Source organism: Tupaia chinensis, unplaced genomic scaffold (genome assembly GCF_000334495.1).
Source record: "Tupaia chinensis unplaced genomic scaffold, TupChi_1.0 Scaffold000296_1, whole genome shotgun sequence".
Lineage (NCBI taxonomy): Eukaryota > Metazoa > Chordata > Mammalia > Scandentia > Tupaiidae > Tupaia > Tupaia belangeri.
Window position 1 is genome coordinate 2,050,068 of NW_006159784.1, and position 21,159 is coordinate 2,071,226.

Here is a 21,159-nt window from a genome sequence, read left to right on the forward strand (position 1 = left end):
CAGCAGGAGCATTTCACTTATGCATAAAATCATCATTATTGTCCTTACAGGAGCTTTGCTCTAATACACAAATTCTCTCTAATAGAAACCTGTTACTGTGTAATGAATAAATACGCTATGTGTAGCATGCAAATTTCAGGGTCCTGAGGTCTTTTCTCCACCCAAAGGCCAGGCATCTGTGGTCCCCTTGGGGCAAAGGGAGCATGTTTGCAGGAGGCATGAGCCTCCCTGAGAAAGTTCACATCTTACAGCATTCAAACGAGTTTTAGAGTCAGAGTCAACTTAGTAAAAATGTCTACTTTCGTTTGCTCACAAGAAACCAGAGAGCTAATCTGAAAGACTTGTAATAACTGAGGTTTCACAAGGGTTGCCTACTCTGCTGTTTCACATTAGCAGTGATGATGTAGTCTGTCTCTGGTGTTTGAGCATTGGCACCTGCTGTCTCTCCATCTCCTACACAGTTCTTAGGATGATGAGCTCATCGGCTCAGTTTTCCTTGGCCTATATGAAGCAAACCGGAGAGGTGACAGCAGTTCAACTTCCTCTAGTGGATATTCTAATCATCCTGTTAAAATTTAATTATGTTAATTTTATTAGTCAAGGTCCTCCAGAGAAACAGGGTGGGCGTGTGTGTGTGTGTGTGTGTGTGTGTGTGTGTGTAAATAATAAGAAAGTGGCTTATATGACAAGTGACAAGTCTCAAGATTTGTAGGCTAAGTCAGCGAGCTGGAAACATAGGAGAGCCAATGTGTAGTTCCAACCCAAAGACCAGCAGGCTCAAAACTAAGTCAGAGCTGATATTATGGTCGCACTCCACAGGTTGGGGGCGGGGGTGTGTGTGTGTGGGGGAACAAAACCCAGATAACAGCTTGAAGGCAGGCAGGAAGGCAGAAGAATTCTCTCTTATTTAGGGGAAGACCAGTGGGCTGGCAGCATTGTGTGGGACCTGTGCACCTGCACAGGGCCCTGTGACCTGCTTTCCCTGCCTTGAAATTCTTAATAACTTTTGAACAAGAGGTCCTGCACTTTATTTTGTACTGGGCTGTGTAACAACAGGCCTTTTATTGGCCAGTTTCCCTTTCCTGTATGACTTCACTTATTGATCTTCCTGCACCTCCAGATAATTTATCTGACCTTGAATTCCTGTCACAAAGTCTACTCCTGGGATACCCCAAACTAGACTGTTACAAAGCTCGTGATGAACCCGAGAAACACTTTAAGTAATTAAAAAGCCGTCCTTCTATTACATTAAAACAATAATGCACATGGGCTTAACAGTCTCCAAAAATAAAGTCACAATTATATCACCTGCTATTTCCATACCTTATTGTAATATCTAATGGATTTTATTAGGAAGTAATACACAACCAAGCTCCCAACTCCTTTGCATTGAAGACCAAGTACTCAAGTGAATCTAACATGCAAATACCTCCCTAAGGAAGGAGGGCAATAAACAGCAGTGCAGTTGACATTTAAACAAAGGCTCTGCATGCCATCTGTTTTAAAGAAATTATTTGTCTTTGCCAGCATGTCAAGAAGAATAAGTTCACATAATTTAGGAACTATTAAGCCATGTAAGTTCTTGATTATTTACAATGACAAGATTATTTATAGTCATCAAGTCTGAGTAATGTCCAGGAAATTTTTAAAAAGAAGGTCAGGGAAACTGACCTTTTGTAGAGTCCAGTATTGAGGCAAGATATTAGAATGATTTAATTTTAAACTAAAGTTTTAAAAAAACATAAATAAGGATTCTGACTCAGTATCTGATCAGATAAGCTCATCAAATCCAGAGCCCAAGTATTCTCCATTTTCATATCCCTAGGGTTCAACACAATGCGTGGAATGAAGTCAATGCCTAATGAATATTTAGTAACTGAACTGAACTTGGTTTATAGATGTGCCTTGAGGTTTGAGCATCATAAAATGAAATGACTCACCCCTACTCATGAAGAAGCTAGAGTTTTTTCTCAATTATCTCTTTCTTACCAACTGGGTCCTATCAAACGGGCATAACACCAATGCATGAAGACAGGGTGGGAGGAAAATGATCTCATGTGGATGACTGTAAGTTTAGGTGTGATAGGTTTAGGTTCAGGTTCAGGTTGATTGTACTGGGTTATCAGAAAAGTCATGACATATTTTTCTATGCTTTTCTATGCAAATATGAGTCATGACTTTTCTGATGACCCAATAGTTTAGGGCCATTTGTCTTTGTATAATAGTATGTGAGGAATGGATACTGGAGAAACAAATGTAGTCCTAAGCTTTTCTTGTGATGTGTGAGGCTAATAGCCAGGGACTTCTAAAACCAAGACCATCTTTCCTTAAGGCATTCTAGTCTTCTGTATGAATCCTGTCACCCTCTGTGGTGAATTGTGGGCAAAACACAAAACACAATAATTCTTTTTATTTTTTATTTTTTTGAGAGAGAGATTTTTGCTATAGGACCCATGTGCTCACCAGATAAACAGAGTCAGAATGTGAGAAATCGTTTCCGTGAGAAGGTGACTGCAATCCATTATCCTCCATTCTCCTCTGGGGATTTTGGGCATGCATACACACCCCCACCCCTCCAGCATGAGTTTTAAGCTGCTGGATCTGGGACTTGAACTGTGGTTGACTACATAGGAGTCCAGTAACTGCCACACCATCTGCTAGTCTCCAAGACACAATACTTTTTCAGGCATTACTCTTCTCATCATTTAGGAAGATGATATTCATCATTGCTACACATTAGATGACTCTTCTTAATAATAGCTGTAATTACAATGAAGACAAATAGTGGAGTGCCTGCTGGTACCTGGAACAGTACCCAGCACTTGTACACAAAAAGGCATTTAATGCTCTCAGTAATACTTCAATTATTACTATTATCCCCATTTGGCAGTTGAGGGAACAGAAGCTCAAAGAGAGTAAAGAACTTTCTGAGGGATGCAGCATCTCTCTAGTGGCCAAGGGGGACATGGAGGCTGCAGTAACTCGAGTACCTGCAGCAGGCTATGAGAGTATGTCAGAGGACATACTCTCAAAGATGCCAAACAAGGCAATAAGTGGTGCTAACATTGCTGTTATGCACAAAGTGTAAGTTCTATCGAGAACTAGTTGGAAAAGCTTCAGAACTCTTCTAATGTACTTTGCAACTCATCTAATTCACTCAGATCCCATTATAGATACTATCTTTCTGAAGACTCATGTGAAGTATGAACTTGACACAGACTGATATTGTGAAGTTCAAGTAGTACCCCATCTCAAAAAGTCACAGAAGGTTCATGCAGAAAAAAAGCATTGCAGCATACCTAGGACAAGTCCTCCCTCTGATGGTTGCAGAGACTTAGAGAGGGGAAATGTTTGGCACCAAGTCACAGTAAAATCCAAAAAGGACTCTGAACTCCCCCAACCCCCCAACATTCATTACCACAGTACACTACCACCTCCTTAACACTCTTCTTTTAAAATGGGCCAGTCAGTGGTGCAGAGATTAATGCAATGCTTTATGATGCTGAACTCACATAAATGAGAAGGTCCTAGGATCATGTCTTGAGACCCTCTTGTACACAGTCAATATGCATGCATGTGTGATCTGAGCTAGCTGAGGGTGGGGGTAGATCATGGCATGAAGGCCCAGTTGGGAGTGCATGTTTCTCTATCTCATGGAGACAATAAATACTCAAAATTTTAAAAAATCTGATTTAGTTGTAACCCAGAATATAAGAAGTATGTTTTAAAACAATTATGAGTTACACAAGAGAAGAAATGACTTATTTTGACATATTTCAAAAGTGAAATTATACACAAATACTTCTGGCATCGGGGAAACACTTTGATGATTGGGTCAATGGTGAGGGGAAAAAAACATCTTTGGATTTGTGATACATTAATTTGGAATCAGGGTAGTTGAAGCCCACTCCAAATATGTTCTTGTACATGTAGGATTTCTTCCAAATGGGCTCTGAAGGCAGAACACATGGCTGAGTTTCAAATGGGCATAAAGTCACCTCACAGCATATTTCCCCTCCATTTGGGATTAGATACAATCAGGTATAGGCAGAGACTGTTCATCATGGTGGCAAGAAAGTCTCTCTTCAAATCTCTCCTTCTTTCAGAATCATACAATAGCATCTTCAGGGTATAGGTTTTAACTATGAAAGAAACATATTGGAAATTGATTCGATGCTCTTGGCATGGCTGTGACAATGTTTCACAACCTGGTAACCTCACAGCCTGTTCTTCCCCTTCCTGAAAAGCTTTTAGCCGCAGAGTGTGGCAACGCAAAGATAAAGCACACATCATCCTTTTATCTGATCCTGTGCAAAATGAGTGGAGCCTACATGGCACCAGTGATAAGATGATTGCTAAATAACTCTTCTCACATTCTATCAATGGGCTGATGAAAGAAATTAATACTGACGTTGATAAGTTATTTTCTCAGTTACCACCATTGTCAAAAATGAGAATTTCTCTTTAGAAGCAGTAAGCCCTTGGGTACGTGTCTCCAATTCATTAACAAGTACCCAGATCATCTCTATGTTGTAACAGATTTATTGAAACTGATACATAATTTTCCTTTATACTCCTCTTTTCCTCTGGCACTTCTCTTATTAAAGGATTTGCTCATGTCAAGAGTACCCAGTTCTCAGGATTACTTTCCCACCTCTTTTTATCAGTCCCATAATTCGTTAAACAACTCAATTTTCATTTCTGCGATTTGCAACTGCCCTTACCTGGTGTATCCTCCTAGCACTTTACACTTCTCTCAGCAAACGTGTCTTCTCAAATGCGATAGACTTAATGGATACATTATTGGAAATCCCAGTAGCCCAAGTTGTGGATCACCTTCACTCAGGTGGATTTTCATTTAGTACCTAGGATGAGGTTCTTGCAATGGAGATAGTACCTTCCCAGTTAGATTATCGGGCTTCTGAAAACCTAAAAGTCACCTGTGGCAACCTTTTAATTTCTTTTTTAATAGTACTGCTGTTTTCAGTCACTAATTTTTTATTCTCTCCAAGCATAAGAGCTGCTGATTTTTCTTTTTCCCTTCAAATTTCCTTCCTTCCTCTTTTCCTGGACCAACACCTGCTGGTATGAGCAGTACCTGGATCACAAACAGTCCAAACTACCTACAATGTCCAGTTAACTTGGAATTACCACAATAAGTTGGAGAACGAAGGGCTAAAATTCAGGTGTTGTCCCAACTTATAAACGCTTCCTCCAATAACTTAGGCTTTCAATATGTCAACACTTCAGCTTCTTAAAGTGGGAAGTTGTCCTAATTTGCACAGAGCTGAAATGTTTCCAGAGTTTGAGACTTCCTGTGCTAAATCCAAGAAAGATGCAGGCAAATAGGACAGTTGGTTACCCTAGCTGAAGGTCACCAGAGATTTGCCCCTTTGGTGTCAAGTTTATTTGTTGTTTCTACTCTCTGATGAATACTTTGCAGCTTGGTCATATGTTTAAAGAAATATTATGGGTAGGTTTTAACATTATCTCCTGTACTTTTAAGTGTGGCACTCTGAAGGAATTTTGAAATTCTAACTTGATATATTGGCAGATAAAGAAATGTACCTAAAGATCTTTTTTCTTTTTGAGTTGAATCCATACTTAAAACTATATGACACATAAGAAATTTTGATTTTTAGCTTCTGGTAAAAATGAAAAGACTTGGGTACACAGAACTAGTATTCTATGCTGACAACCGGGGCCACCTGCCTGAGACAGGTGATGTTCTCTCTCTGTTCCTCAAAATCCCTACCACCTGGGCCAGCCATATAGTATGGTTGGTGGTTAAGGTGCTGGACTCCCACATGGCAGATCATAGTTCATGTTCAGACCCGGCAGCTTGAAAATCACATAGGGCTTGTATGCATGCATGCCCCAAATCCTGAAAGAATGGAGGAAAAGGGATTGCAGCATGGCCATCTCCACAAGGGGGTGATTTCCTCTCTCTCTCTCTCTCTCTCTCGTACATATGACCTATAAACAAAACAAAACAAACAAAAAACTAAAATAGCAACTCCCCAAAACCCCCATCATTCATCTAATGTATGCACATGTGCTCCAAGCCCAGTCTATGTCACTCACTGACCTAGGAGCTTGTTTGAGTTTTTGTTTTGTCACCCCCTGACAAAACAATCTATCCAGGATTCCTGATTTCTGGTGCCTGAAAGGCAATCCAAAACATACTTACTCATTACCTAGCATTCCTGAGTAGGGGGAAGAGGTGTATTTAACTTTACTTCATAGCTATAGGTATCATCTAGTTTTGAGAATGGCTTTACTATGTCCTAGTAATACTGTTAAGCAAGGTACATGATTTTTCAGAATGTTCATTTCTTCATCTGCAAATAGTGACATAATAGTTTACTTGCAGGGTTGATATGAGGATAAAACAAGGCAACCATCCATGAAACACTGAGGCCAGTACTCAGCACACAGAAAGCTCTTAACAGTGTCAATAGGGCCAGCTGGTGGAGCAGTTAAGAAAGCTGGATCTGTCATAACTGACTGAATAGTTTGAGTCCTGAACCTGGTAATCTGAAAAACATACTGGGTGTGTGTGCACATGTGCCCAAAATCCTGGGGGGAAAGACAGAGGGGAAAAGACTGTGTCATGACCATCCCCCATGGAGGATACTTCCTCGCTTTGCCTTTTTCTGTTTCTCTCCAGTGAATGCAAGTGTCCTATAGCACGCTAAATAAATAAACATACAGACAAACAAGCAAACGAACAGTAATGCATGTCATTGTCTCATTGTTTTCAGAATTTTCTGTCACACTGTGCACTTCCAGGTTTTTGGGCTGAGGCACACTTCTGCTCGACTTTGTTTTGACCCACACCTATTCCTTATGATGTTGTAAATTACAGACACATGCTTATCATCACTTCAAGTGAGTTGATTTGTCTTTTGGGGAATTAAGATAACTGCACAGAAAGAGGTCTCTGTAAAGCTATTTCACTATCCCCAGCCTTGTACTTTAGTGCAACAGGCCTTGGAAAAATGTAGTAAAGAGATACCACTTATCTAACATGTCATCCCTATTACCTGTCAATCAGCCCATTTCTCTTCGGACGCATGGGTTAATTCATACCATCCCCTAGGATTACATGTCTGCCTCTGCCCCTGGTAGCTCAGCTCCTGTTCCCTAGCACACCATACCTTTACCTTTCCCAAAGGCAACCTCTTCTTTCTTGCACTTTCCTGGCAGGAAAATGTACTGCCTACAGGTCTCATTCTTTTAGGGTTTTGTGGGTGCTAACGTAAGAAATGCACTGTTGCTACAATCCATTGACAATGTGTGTCCTTCCAGAAATCATCTGCATTATAACAAGGGACTGGAGGGCCTTCAGTCAAAGGAGCTGCCAATAGGTGGACATTCAGACATATTCCTATAGACTGGCAGGAGAGCTCTTTTGGGACAGAAAGCCCTTAAAATTTCTAGTTGTCCATACTTGTACATAAATATGTGACTTTACTTATTATAGCACACCACTGATGAGGAAAAGAGTATGACAATAAAGGTGAACTAGTGCATTTGGTTGTTCCAAGGTTAAATGAGAGAAAATAAAGATGTGCTTTTATTTTTTTCTTCTTTTTTTTGGGGGGGGGCAGAGGTTTTTGCTATAAGGTGTGTGCACTCACCAGAAAGACAGAGAGACACAGAGAGACAGAAAGTGAGAAATCACCCCCCAGGGGGGATGGGCATGCCGCAATTCCTTCTCCTCCATTCTCCTCTCAGGATCTTGGAAATGCAAGCACCTGCGTTCGGTGTGAGTTTAAGCCACTGGGTCCGGGACTCGAACCACAGTCGACTACATAGAAGTCCAGCGACATAGCCATTACACTAACTGCTGGTCCCCAAGATGTGTTATTTTAAATGCCTAAACATGAGCATCATAGTGACTGGATAGCTACTATAATGTGGGTCTTCTTTTAAAAATCTCTATAGTCTACATGTGGTCATCTGGTCTCATCCTCTAAAATCAGCTCTCTGTATCTTGTCCTCAGAGCATACGCTCTACACAGGCCAAGCTGGTCTCTGCCCGACTCCCTCCTCCACAGTGAGCCACAGTCCTTCCTATCACCAGACTTTGCTCATATTTCCCTTGACTTGAAGGACATGTCTCTTGCTTGTGCTGATGAAATCCTACTCTTTGAGACAGTGATTCCAAAACTTTCTGCACATGGAATCACTGGTGGATCTTTAAGAAACGCTATTATCTGGCACCCTGTCATTGTATTTAATTTATATGGGGCAAGACATAGAAATTAGCATTTTTGGAGGCTTCTCAGGTGAATGTGATGTGTAGTAAGTTTGGAAACCACTGGTTTTGGTAGTAAATGCTTTCAAATATCAATGTCTAACAGCTCTACTGTCTTCTCCTTGCAGATGAAAACCAAAGCTCCCAGCCCTACCAAAGTTGGCCTCCTCACCTTGCTCTGAGCCTTCATGTGTATACTGAGCATGCCTCTACCTTATCAGCGATCACACTGTATTTGGACTATCTGCTTTCATCCTTTTCTCCCCACTGGACTGGAGTTCAGAGAGCAGACACTGTACCTTATTCATCTCTGTATTCCTATCATCTGACATAGAGTACGGCTGGTAGAAAATGCCCAATATAGGTTTCTGAATTAAACAGAACTTAGCTCCCTAGTGCAACCTGTAGGAGAAAATATTTCGTAGAAGGAAAAAGCCATACTCACAACACCCTAAATCTACAGTTCTTTATCTCTCCAGTAAAAAACAAATACAAGTACAGAAATCTCCACCAATGCTTTATCTGATGGCTGTCTCCAGTAGTAAGAGGAGGCACTGACAAGGAGCAAATGGATAGAAAGATGGTAAATCAGAGAATCAGCCATGAAGGAGAGAGAAACAAGGAGGATGACATGTGAAGTTCTAAGCACAAGCCTTGGTACATAGTAGATACTCAATAGATAGAAATTAATATTACTATTTCCAGTCCTTGATAGAAAGGTTATATGTGGCCTTTTTACATGGGTCTAACTACATGGCAGATGGAGTACCATTTCAGGATGTCCCTGTAAGATGCCAAGTTCCCCTGTTGAGTATAAATAAGAAACAGTGCAGCCACAGTGGAAGGTCCTTATTCAAGATACTGCTCTGCAGTACCTCTTAAATGTCCTATTTTAAGACAGAAATGAAAAAGTAAATCATCCCAGGAAGTATTTAATAATTCCTTATAAGAGAGTGAGAGAGAAGCACCCTCATGATGCAATTCCCTCTCCCCCAGCCTTTTTTTAGCCAGACATGATCACTGGAATGTGTGTACTCAGCATCATACAGGTCAGCCCAGGATCTGAACCATGTAAAACCATACCATCCTGTTTCTCATCTATAGGTATTATTACCAAAGTAGTTTTTAGCTCAATGCCACTATTAGTCAATAGAACGCTATCTTTCAAAGTTGTTATTAAGAACGTTTGTATTTTTCACCCACATTTTGTTTTGATTATCTATAACTTTGCAAGTAAGCCTAAATATGTCATCACACTCTTCAAAATGTGATATTTGATTAAAACAGCCTTCCACTTAAAAAAACTGTGACAACCTGGTCAACTTAAGATATGATTTAATTTTATTTTAAATATTAATGCCATTCTCTTTCCTTCTAAACTTTCTTCAAATTTTCTCAGTGGGGAAATTAGCAATATTCTGGAAACAGTACAGATAATTATCAAGGGCTTTTATTGATTGACAGTTATAGTACTAGAAATCCTGCTGCCCTTGACTATTTGTTTCAATTATAGAGAAAGGAAAATTCTACATGTGTTGTATACAACAAAGGATTTATTTGAACTTCTATGTATTTTGTTGGTTGCCAATTATATATTTATTTGTAAAGATGCTGGTAGCAACTAATCCTAGTTCAACACATTTTATCAAAAAGTTATTCAGAAATGACTAAACAAATAGAGAGCAGTAATAGTTCACATTATGCAAAATATGAACTAAGTATAAATCACTAAAATTAATTACATCTTTCTCAACAACTTTCCAAATTTGTATTCAGATGACTTTCTTAAATGATGGTGAAAAATTATGTATTTTTATTTTTTAAGAGGTTTTTGCCTTAAGGCATGTGCACTTGCTGGAGAGAAAGAGACACAGACAGGGAGAGGGAAAGTGAGAAATCACTACCCAGAGGGGATGGCCATGCTGCAATCCCTTCTCCTCCATTTTTCTCCAGGAATCTTGGGCATGCACGCATACATGCCTGGCATGATTTTAAAACCACCAGGTCCAGGACTTGAACCATGGTTGGCCATGTGGGAGTGTGGAGACATAACTGCTACACCATCTGCCCCCTTCCTTTTATGGTATTCCCTTAGCACAAATGTACTAAGGTTGGAAGGAGATAACCTTGATAGAGGCAGGCAGCAGACTGAGATGCCTAGATGTCCCTAATATTCATTCCTTCTTTTTGAATCAAGAGAATCTCTATTATTTATATATTATTTTGCTGGATGTATAGTCACCTGCCTGAAATAATGCTTTCCATCCTATATGACCAAATGCTTGCCAATATGGTGTTAGGAGAAGACATCGGGAAAGTGCTAGTAAGTGTTCTTAAAGGGATGAGTTACATCCTTCATTGTACCTTTCTTCATATAATTACTCTTCAATTTGCCAGAGGGTACACGCATGCTAGAGAGAGAAAAAGAGAGAGAGAACCATCCCATGGAGCATGGTCATGCTGCAATCCCTTCTTTTCCATCTCTCTTTCCTCTCAAGAGTTTGGGCATGCACATGTGCAGGGTGCTTTTCAAGCTGCCAGGTCCAGGATTCAAACCAGATGGCGTCACCTGTGTGCGATCCATCTCCTTTAACCACTAATATATGGGCTAACTTCAATCCTACCTTCTTCCTGCTTGCTAAAAAGTGCACATAAGTGATGACTTTTTAACAGTCATCTTAGACACAAAGTGACCTTAGGACTAGAAATCATATGAGGAAGGGGAACCCTACTCAGCAGAGGGACAAGACAGGAGGAGCCTGCCAACCACTTTATTAGCCTGGGTCACCTTCCCATGGACTTTCAAGATAGCAGTGGATGTCAGTCCTTACTTAAACCACTGCATCTTCAGGTCTCTCATTGCCACCTGAACCTAATACTATTAGTACTAATAGGGGAACCCAGTCTTGGATTTAAAAGTAAATGTGACCTGGAGAACTGAAATAATAGAATTTAAGTGGAAATAATAAATAACTATGGTTGACCATATTTTATTGGGTTTTGATACAATAATGTAGATTCTACAGTTCTTTCCATTCAAGCAAGATAAGCACTGGATCCTGGTTTTTGTTCTCTCTGTAAGTGAAGCACTAGATTCAAGAGCCTGGAAGGCCTTCCCTTTTTCTCCTGACCACAGGAACAGCCACAGCCACAAACATTTTGGCAAGAGGCCACATTCCCTCTTCCACTGGGTGTAGAAGCTGCCACACTTGCCAACCTCCATTTGACTCTGGGGTAGAGATTCTGTGACAGTAACAACTGTACACCTTACAACTCTTCCGTCCCTTCTGCCTAAACCTAACTGCAGGCTAGGCACATGCCTGAGGGTCAGATGTCTCATGTTTAGATGATAAGAGGCTCCAAGAACACAGGCTTATGTGTCACACAGATGAAATTGCCACTGCACATGGTGCTGGAAATATCCCTATTTGGCTGGACAAAACTTTGTTTCAGTTCTTGGTCCTAAGTTAGGCCACTTCTCAAAATCAGTGTTAATTCACCAAATACCTGTTCCTTGTGGTACTACTTTTTGTGCTGCTCATTGTCTGAAGTAGGTTTAATGCTGTCCTTTCTTCCTTATCCTGTAATTGCTCACACCATAGCTCTGAGTGCCTGAAACTTACACCTTCCGAGCATTCTCCTTCACTACAAGTAAAACTTTGCCTGAGTTCTTGTTATAATGCACATAATTCCCCACTACAATGACATGAGTTACTATAGTTCACCATATTACTTAGCTAAAGTGTAGGAGAGGACAAAGAATAAGGAAATGAAGCACATAGAAAAATGGAAATACACTGGTTTATGATTTGTTAAGTCAAAGAGATATACTGATCACCTGTTATTCTCCTACAGGATACAATAGCTGCTGGCAGTAGAGCTCTAGTCTGGGAGAAATGGAAGAAGGAGGACAGAAAGTTGTAGTAGGATCTCTCAGAGGACATGTCAGTTCCTGGGGTAGGGAGAACACCAAGGCAACTTCACAGAGCTATGTCAAGGAAACTAGATCATCAGGGCCAGACCACGTGCTTTGTTAAACTGACCTCGTTGGCAGAAACCCTTCTGCCCCTGCCAAAGAGGCTAGAAATATGCCCAACCAATGGCCAAGAGTAAAGAGATCCCGTCCGGGGCCAGACAGGGGCACAGTGGTAAATCATGCTGCTCTGCAAGGCTCACCCATGAGGGATGGTTTGGAGTGCAAGGCCAGAGACCTCTCTGAGTATGCTGAGCTCGTGCATCCCATAGGCTGGCTAAGGCTGGAGGTGGATCACAGCACCTCTGATGGGAATGTTGTCTCTTAGTTTTTCTCACTCATGAAAAAAAAATTTAAAAAAAGAAAAGAGATCTCATTCACTCGTGAGAACTTAGGCATTTGTCCATTAGACTACTGGGAAAATTGTTCTTTGCGGTTCTTTCAGATTTGGGAAAACTACTGTATACCCTTTACTGTATGAAAATCTACTATGCATCTTTATTTTTTTGGATACCATTGGACTCTGCTTGACTTCTTCCTCCAATACCTCGAAAGATGTTTTCCTCATGCTATAAGAATTTACAAATCCCTTGTTTCTACTTGGGGAATTATTTCAACTGTTTATCACTGTACTGATGTTTTTAATATAGGAGAATAGTATTGGTTTGATTTCCGATTATTTTTATTAACCCCAATAGACAATTAGTAAGATATATAGGGCAGGGTAAATCTATTATATGAGAAGTCTTCAAAAAGTTCTTGGAAAGTGCACATTTTATATATATATATAAACTATGTATGGATTTGAATTTTTTTTGCACCAAAATAAACTTGTACTTTGCACTCTCATTTTTCTGTGAACATTTAAAAGTCCCCTCACAGGTAAATAGCAAGAATTAACAATTAGAAGTACTGGTGGTTGTATTCATTTGCGTTAATACTTCTAGTAGGCTTGACTAGTTATTGCTTATTAATATGGACATCTGACATTTGCTAGAGCAATTTTAAGAAATACCTACTTGCATTATTTTACTTAATTCATTAATTTTGAGTTTTAATAGAGACTAGGTTTAGTTAACAATATACTGTCTTTTAATTAACTTTTAACATTTTTATTAAACTAACATGATTACACTTAGTCACAAAATGCAAATATTCAGATTAACAACTTTCTTGATTGTTCTCTCAAAGACATTAGTTGACATTTGGTTGGAAGAAGATTATGCTTAGATTTGCTCAGTTGCTGTTATTGGAAATAGTATACAAATAATACATTAAAATATTGTGATAATATATGACAATACTTAGCTTACACAAAATGAGCAACATTGAGATTAACAGAAAATACATTCTTGGTCATTTTTGTTGGATAAAGGGAAGTAACCACTTGACTGTGTTGAGTCTCATTCAGTGTTCAATTGCAGGAACATTTTAAAATATCTGCAATGAGCCTCTCGACTGGCTAGCCCAGGAAACAGTCTCAACCCTCCCTTCCTGCTGTTCCATGCAATGAAGGCTGGAAAGCAACACACTTAGTTTCCCCACATTTCACAGCTAGGATTAGTGGCATGGCCCATTTCTCACCAAGGACATGTGAAATGGCGTCTATGGTGTGGATTTGGAAGAAGTTTTTTACTCTTCCTTATACTTTTTGCCTTGAAAGTAGATGGGATGCCTAGAGTAGTAGAAATCAATTTGCAACCAGAGGCAACAAGCAGGGGATGTAAAATCTGATGATGGCAATGATGATTGAGTAGAGAGGTAAAATGAGCCAGGGCTTTTGATTCCATTGTTGGGCTGCTACACATCTTTTTCATGTTCACTTTCCTCCAGACTTTAGTTATGTAAGACTTAGGTTAAATGACTTTATTACTTAAGCAATGGCTTGTCAGGTTTTTTGTTGTTGTTGCCTGTACTTGTGGTCAATAGCAACTTATTCATGTAGTTCTCTATCACTTTAAAGAGAGAAATCTACCATGACCCAAAACCAAGTCAGTTCTCTGTCAAAAACACAGTCCAAGTGCACTTTCTTAGCGTAATCTAAGGCAACGCTGCTCAGAAGTATGTGTGATAAAGGAAATGTTCATGTAGAACATACAGAATGTGTGGCTACTGAATACTCACAATGGGGCCAGTGCAACTGAGAAGTGGAATTTTAAATTTTACATTGCTTTAATCAATTTGATTAGAAATAGCTATATATGGCTAGTGGCTATCATACTGAATAGTGAAGATCTAAAGAACTGGTATTCTGTTAAATATATTTAATTACTGTACTTCTCTTGATATATTTTAGCTTGATATACATATTCTCTTTTTTTATAGGCCCAAGCACACTTCATTATGGAATAATGATGACTCAGTGGGGCTTTACTTACCATCATGTTTGAAGGCTGTTAAACAATATTTAACTTTCCTATTAGCTAACTTACACAGAACTGATATCAAATTAAGCATTTTACATTGACAACTATAATAAAAGATGTCTTTTGGAAATAACAATCTTATTCAGTCTATACTAACTCAGCTGTTTGTTAAAACTTTTGTATTCCCAATTACGAATGAAGAGAATAATAATGGTGCACCAGTCCCATTACGCTGCAGGGGTATGACAACTCTCTGAGATAAACTGTAAATTATAGTTTGCAGAAGACCTCTGGGTATGCTACGAAATTAGCCCCAAACATAGCAAAATGGTGCAAGAGAGTGGTGAGATGCTGAGAATTGGCACCTAAAGAGATTCCAGTGAAAGTGTGGAGCAATGGATACTATCATACCACCGGATGCTGATAACCAGTAACCCGTGGGGCTGTCATACTCTAGAGCATGGTACTCAATACTTTTCACTACACTCAGATGGGAAATACAGAAGTGATGTCATCAGGCCTTGTGGTCTCGTGTAGAGCCACAGAAGCAGCATGCTTAGTTCACAACTGTTTGTTGAGCTCAAGGAACAACACTTTCTGCAAGCGTGCATGGTGGTCCAGCGCCATAAAAGTGATCAGCTTGCTTATCTCCTGACAAGCATCACAGACACATTATGCCTCAGCAGCTGAAACAGGTCAGCAAAGTCCATCTGTGTGAGAAACTTGAGTTCCTTCAGTCTGATGTTAGCATAATTTTAAGAAATAGCTGACAAGCTGAACTTATTTCAGAGACAAGGCTATCTTCAGGGTTCTAACAGAAATGATGAAGAAAATGAGATGAAGATTTCAGCCAGCTATATTTACTTACTCTACTTGTTTCTATGTCTACAACATATTCAGTCTAAAACATAATCATTTTTAAAAAGCTGCCACCCCAGTAAGTCTAACCAAGAGGTCACTAAGTGTTTCTTGAGAAGCTGGATCAATTCTAAGTTGATTTTCTCCTCAGGGACAAATTATTTACCTCAGTATTATTTTCATTTTATATTGATGAGTACTCACTTTTTTGTCACTTTGTATTACATTTCTTTGCAAGCACCTGTGTTTTTTCTTTTTATATGTGCTGCTTTGACCCACTTATTTTACGTCCAATGATTAGGCAAAACAATTAAGACTCAATCCTGACAGAAGGAGGCATGAGACAAAAATGGTTGCATATGGATAATGTCTCATGCTAAAGATGTATCAAGACTTGAATTTTTACCTATGATATGGCTCTGAAATGCAGCATCTGCAACTGTATCTTCTTCATCCTCTTGTGAGATTTCATTTGCCTCTTTTACCTGTGATGACAAGATAATATTCGATGTTTTTATTTATTATATTAAACAGATCTTTTGCAGTCCTGAGAATAATTGTACATTCTGTGACAAGTGTGTGTATGTATTTACATGTGTAGGTATACAAGTATATACATACATTTCTTTCATTTTACTTTTTACTACCCTATCATTTGGCTTTATTACACATTTTAATTAAAGAGCATGTTTTTAGAAATAAAATCCCAGCTTTGAAAAAGAGGTTTGTACCAAATTCTACATAAGATTTAGAGATAACAGCTTTTTAAAAAAAAATAGTCAGTAATGCAGCTGTTACAAAAAATTAAAGTCAAAGAATGCATAATTCCTCTAAAGTCAGACTTCCATGACAAGTTATTTTAATAAGAATAAAGAAATATTTAAAATATACTTGGATCTCCTGACCCTTCTTGGAATGTAACTAAGAAAATAGATTTTTTTTTCATTCTTTCTCGTGAAACATGAGGTGATTCCCAACATTTTCAGTGAACCAGAGCAGTGAGGCATTTATCTAGACTTTTCAGGTCAAAAAAGCTGTACTTATATTTCAGTTAGGATATCGAGGCACTTAATGGTGTGGCATCAAATGGAAATCTTGAGAGAACCCAATAAAGTCACAAAACTTAACAGATGAGAACGCTGAGGTCTAGAAGTTTCCTTAAGACAGCACACATACAGTAAGTGGCAATGCTGGCATGGAACACTTACGGCCCCTAATTCGAAATTCAGAAGCCATAGCAGTAGTAACATCATTGACAATACTGATCACAATAAAAGCGGCAAACACGTACTATGTGGCTGTTTAAACTCTTTGTATAGAACTTCCTAATGCAATGGTAGGAGGCAGCTGCTATTGTTAACTTCACTTTATACATGAGGATCACCCTCTCCCTCCCTATCCTGGTCTCACCAAAAAACACTCAAGGTAAGCAGTTGTCTAAATGGTATAGCTGAGATTCAAATACAGCAAGTCTGACTTCAGATTTGTGTTTCTGTAGAGGGGAATTTTGTCATTCTCAAATTTCTCTTTGACTATGCCTGTGTAGACTTGGCCTCAATATCAACATAGCTTGGGGTCCTTGGTGAAGTGACCCTAAAAAGCTCTATTAGGACACATTCCAGCCAGTTGCCTGGGCAGCCAATGATACAATGTGTACCTTGTAGTGCAATGGGGGTTCAGCATAGGCACATATTTTAGAAGCTGTCAGTGGATTTGCTCAGGGGCTAGAGTTGAATGCCAAGAAACCATTACTTTTAACTCATAAAGAAGAAAGTCATATGGAGGCATAATGACCTTGAGCTGGGTTGAGCTTTCCACTTTTTACCTCTGTTTCTCACTGAATCAGACCAATTATTTACTTTTTATGACAGCAGTTCCAATATTAGAATATAATTTGTGCTTAACCTGTGCCATGCTGATAGCCAGAAGATGACAAACTCCAGAGACTACATGGATGGCTGCCTTAACGCTTTAGGAGAGAGTCTGTTAAACATTCAGTATCCAGAGGCCAGGCTTTATAGCCTCCCCCCATCACCTGCCTACCTTGTAGGCATTTCCCTGTCTTTGTTTTCAGCACTTTCATGGGAAGAAAGGAAATAGAAGAAAGAAGAGGAGAAAGGCTTTTCAACTGTTTTCAGTGGTATACATTTATGGATGGCAGAGAGGAAAAGCTCTAAGAGCAAGGGTAAAGTATTACTTATTTGCCTTCCAAGGTTCACTTAGCTCAGGGATCTGTTTATGACTCCCAAAGACCCACTGAGGAAGGGATTCTTGAAGCACTTTAATTTCCATTAATAATCCATTGGGAAACTTCTATCTTTATTTTAGAAACCTTAAGGAAATATACTTATATTTTCAATTGATACCAGCTCTTACTTCAATATGTTCCCTATTTTCCCCCTGTTAATGTAAATTAACATTTCCTTTGGGTTGTTTTAAGTTCATCCACTAAACTAAGTAGGGTGCCCTCTTAACCTGCTGGAATGTGGGTGAATCATCATCTCTGTCAGTCTGTGAAATGCTAAAGAATCAAAACAGAATGAAGTTTTCATTTAACAGAAAGAAAAGGAGACTCAGTGAGAGTTAATCTGTTCAAAGTTGCACAGGATTTTGGATTTAAAATGGTCACTTTTGATCCCTATTTGCTGAAGCAATATTCCAAGAATCTATAAGCTGTATTTTTATTTAAGAGTACCAAGCATTTTTTGGTGTGTGTATGCATTTAACGACTCTGTTTCCCTCTCCTACTATTCCCTAACCCTCTGTGCAACTTCACCACTACCTTTCTCCAAGTATCATATTTAAGAAATATGCAGTTTTACCTGCCAGTTGTGCAGTTCTATCTGCCAGTTCCTTGATGGAATCTTTTTAGAGCTTTGTATGTTTAACAGAAAAGACTAAATGTAGCATTGAGTTTTATCAGAAGAACTGGGCTTGTGGACAGTTTGTTAGCTTTTCTGGGCTGGATGACCCAAGGGGGGAAATACAAAAGAATAGAAAATAGGGGAGTGTCTTAAAATGGCATATTCATGAGCTCCAATTATCCACACAAACAGATATCAATGCGAAGTGGTGGGTAATTTTTTAAAAAACCCATTTGCATATTGAAATGAGGGGCACAAGTTATTTTGGCAGCAGATTCCCCTTGCTAATTATATTTTTCATAGGATGAAATTTAAATTAATTTTAATTCTTGATCGCACAGCAGCTAGATGTTGATGGGAGGTTGGAGGACTTTTCTGGTCAATCTTCCACTTCAAGATTAAGAATTAGCCAAAAATAGACCCAAGTGGGACAGCCTCCATGTGACTAAAGCACTGCAAAAAATAAGAGTGGACACAAAGCAAGCAATTCAGCAAGTGTTTGACTCAGTAAAGCCTGGTGGTTAGAGATTCAGAAATTTCTCAGTCATTGTTGCCCCAGGAACAGATACAAGTCAATGTCAATACCATCCCATTTGGTAAGAAGCAGCAGGTGACTCACAAACTAAGGGTTATTGTTGGTTTACGGGCTAACTAAGGGCTGTTGTTGGTTTAAGTCCATTTTAAGTGTCTTCTAGTAATATACCTCTAACTCTTGTTTATCTTTTGAGACCCTGCAGTTGTACTCTAGAACTGTGCCAAATACCAGACCATAACAGGAAACCCATTAAATATTAGGAAACCCATAATGTTCTATTGATCCCTAGAAAAAGCAGGAAGAAATGATCTTACAAAAGACATAAAAAGCGAAAAGGAAAAAAAAAATTATCAGTAATTAATATACATACATTATGCATAGACATAATTTCATAATTAAATCCAACATTTGGAAACCCCTTTCATTTGGAATGCTGCTCATATGTCTTCTCTGAATCACTCTAACATTAATGGTTTCAAAGCTCATTTAAAAGGAAAAGAACCATAGTGACCATAAGTGAAACAGGAAGTAATCATGGAAGGGAAAGTAAAAGGCCTAACCTTTGGAAGTTAGTCATCTAGAAAACTTTGTAGGAGGAAGACAAAAATATACAAGCTTCTTATTTGCATCAAAACAGCATTTAGAACAGAATCACTCAATTAAGAATATTGAAATTATAACATTTTGCAGAACTTAATAAGATGATAACAATTTGTAGCTATTATACTATTTTCCGCAATTTCATCACCATAGTATCATTTTAATGGAATAGTATTTGATGCTTTTTTATTATCAGATGTGATTATTTTTCAGACTATGGGACACTGGGTGAAGGGAATATCCATAATTTAAATTAAAATACCCATATTAAAGTGGTCATCTCTTTACAGGGCATGATAAAGGTATATGATCTCATTAATTTTGCTAATTATTTTTATTTTTGTCCAGTGATAGTTAAATAGGAGCCTGAAGCTGTCTTCCCTTGGGACTTCTCATTTAGAAAATTATCTAAATCCACAGGAAAGAATTTAAGATGACTAGCAAGCAGAGTACACTCCTTTCTGACTTATGACTTGGTGCCAAGGCAGTCTTTCTGGGGGATGCCTTTTCCCCCTCTTGTAATGATTCTATATAATTTAAATAAAAGTACAAAGTAGCATGTCCTTGTCTAAATTACACAAAAATTAGAGTTAAGTGGTCTGTAAATGATGGCAGAAATGGGGACATAAGCTTCTCATTAAGGCTGTGAAAAGAGAAAAAAGATTTAGTTCAGTAAAGCATTAATAGGACTCTGCACATATTTTGGAATGTATACTAAGAAAGGACAGGCAGTGACTAGTGAAGTAAATGGAGCTCTGCCACTTACATGGGTTTGTTATTATATGGAAATAATTTCGATATTATCATTATAGGTTAAAATAATTAATGCCTTTGGACCATTTAACTAAATATAATCTTAGTTTGTAAAGGGCAAAGGATACTGGTGTATTCTATCACAGGACTTTGAACAATGCTTTAAAAATACGATTGAAAACAGGAAAAAAGTCTGATGTGTAATGCATTATATATAGCTTTTGTTATCATCCAAAATAACTACTATGAGAAAAATTCTTTGCAACACCCTTCCAAATAAGCAGATAGAAAATTTACCTTGAGCCCTGGTGGGGAAAAATTTCTTTAAACTCTGAATTTTAAGAAGTTCATGGGTATTCACATCAGTGTGTGATAGTATCAGAATACATCCTATTTTACATCTAATCTCTTTCCTATATAGGCTGATAACGTATAATAAATGGGTTTTTGCTATTCTTCTTGCACAAGTCCCAAAGGAGACTACAGCAATGTCCTTTCTGAAAATTAGTAATCTTAGCTCAATCTGCACTGATGATTTTATGGAGATGAAACAGAAAACTCTGCATTTTCCTTTTTTTTTAAAAAATGACTAGCTGGTCAACTATCCAGGTTAATAATATTCCTCTATACAGAAAAAGCTTCCCAGCATGACTAATTTCCTCTTACAGTTAACTAGAAAAATTAGCATACCCCTATTGATTATGTACATATAGGGTAGTTAAGGAATCTTTGTACTTCAAGAAAATAATAGGAGCGTTTCTCGCAGATATCCTGGAATGACCAAAGGACCCTTATTACTACCTTGTGAAAGACTGCAGATGAGAGAGAAAAGGCATGGCAAATTACTTTAGCGTTAGGAAGCTGTAAGAAAGTGAAAATAAAATTGTGAAAGCCAAATGCAGGTTCTTTTTTTTTTTTTTTTTTTTTTTTTACTTCTGTACAGGGAA

The 21,159-nt window shown here is 38.5% G+C and overlaps 1 protein-coding gene across 1 annotated transcript in view; it reads right to left on the reverse strand.

Moving 5' to 3' along the window:
- The window catches only part of NCKAP5 (NCK associated protein 5), a 732,277-nt gene that overhangs the window by 95,053 nt on the left and 616,065 nt on the right, over positions 1 to 21,159 (reverse strand). The window contains exon 13 of the mRNA XM_027772766.1: positions 15,867 to 15,945. Coding sequence (XP_027628567.1) covers positions 15,867 to 15,945 — 79 coding nt within the window. The remainder of the gene's footprint in view (positions 1 to 15,866; positions 15,946 to 21,159) is intronic.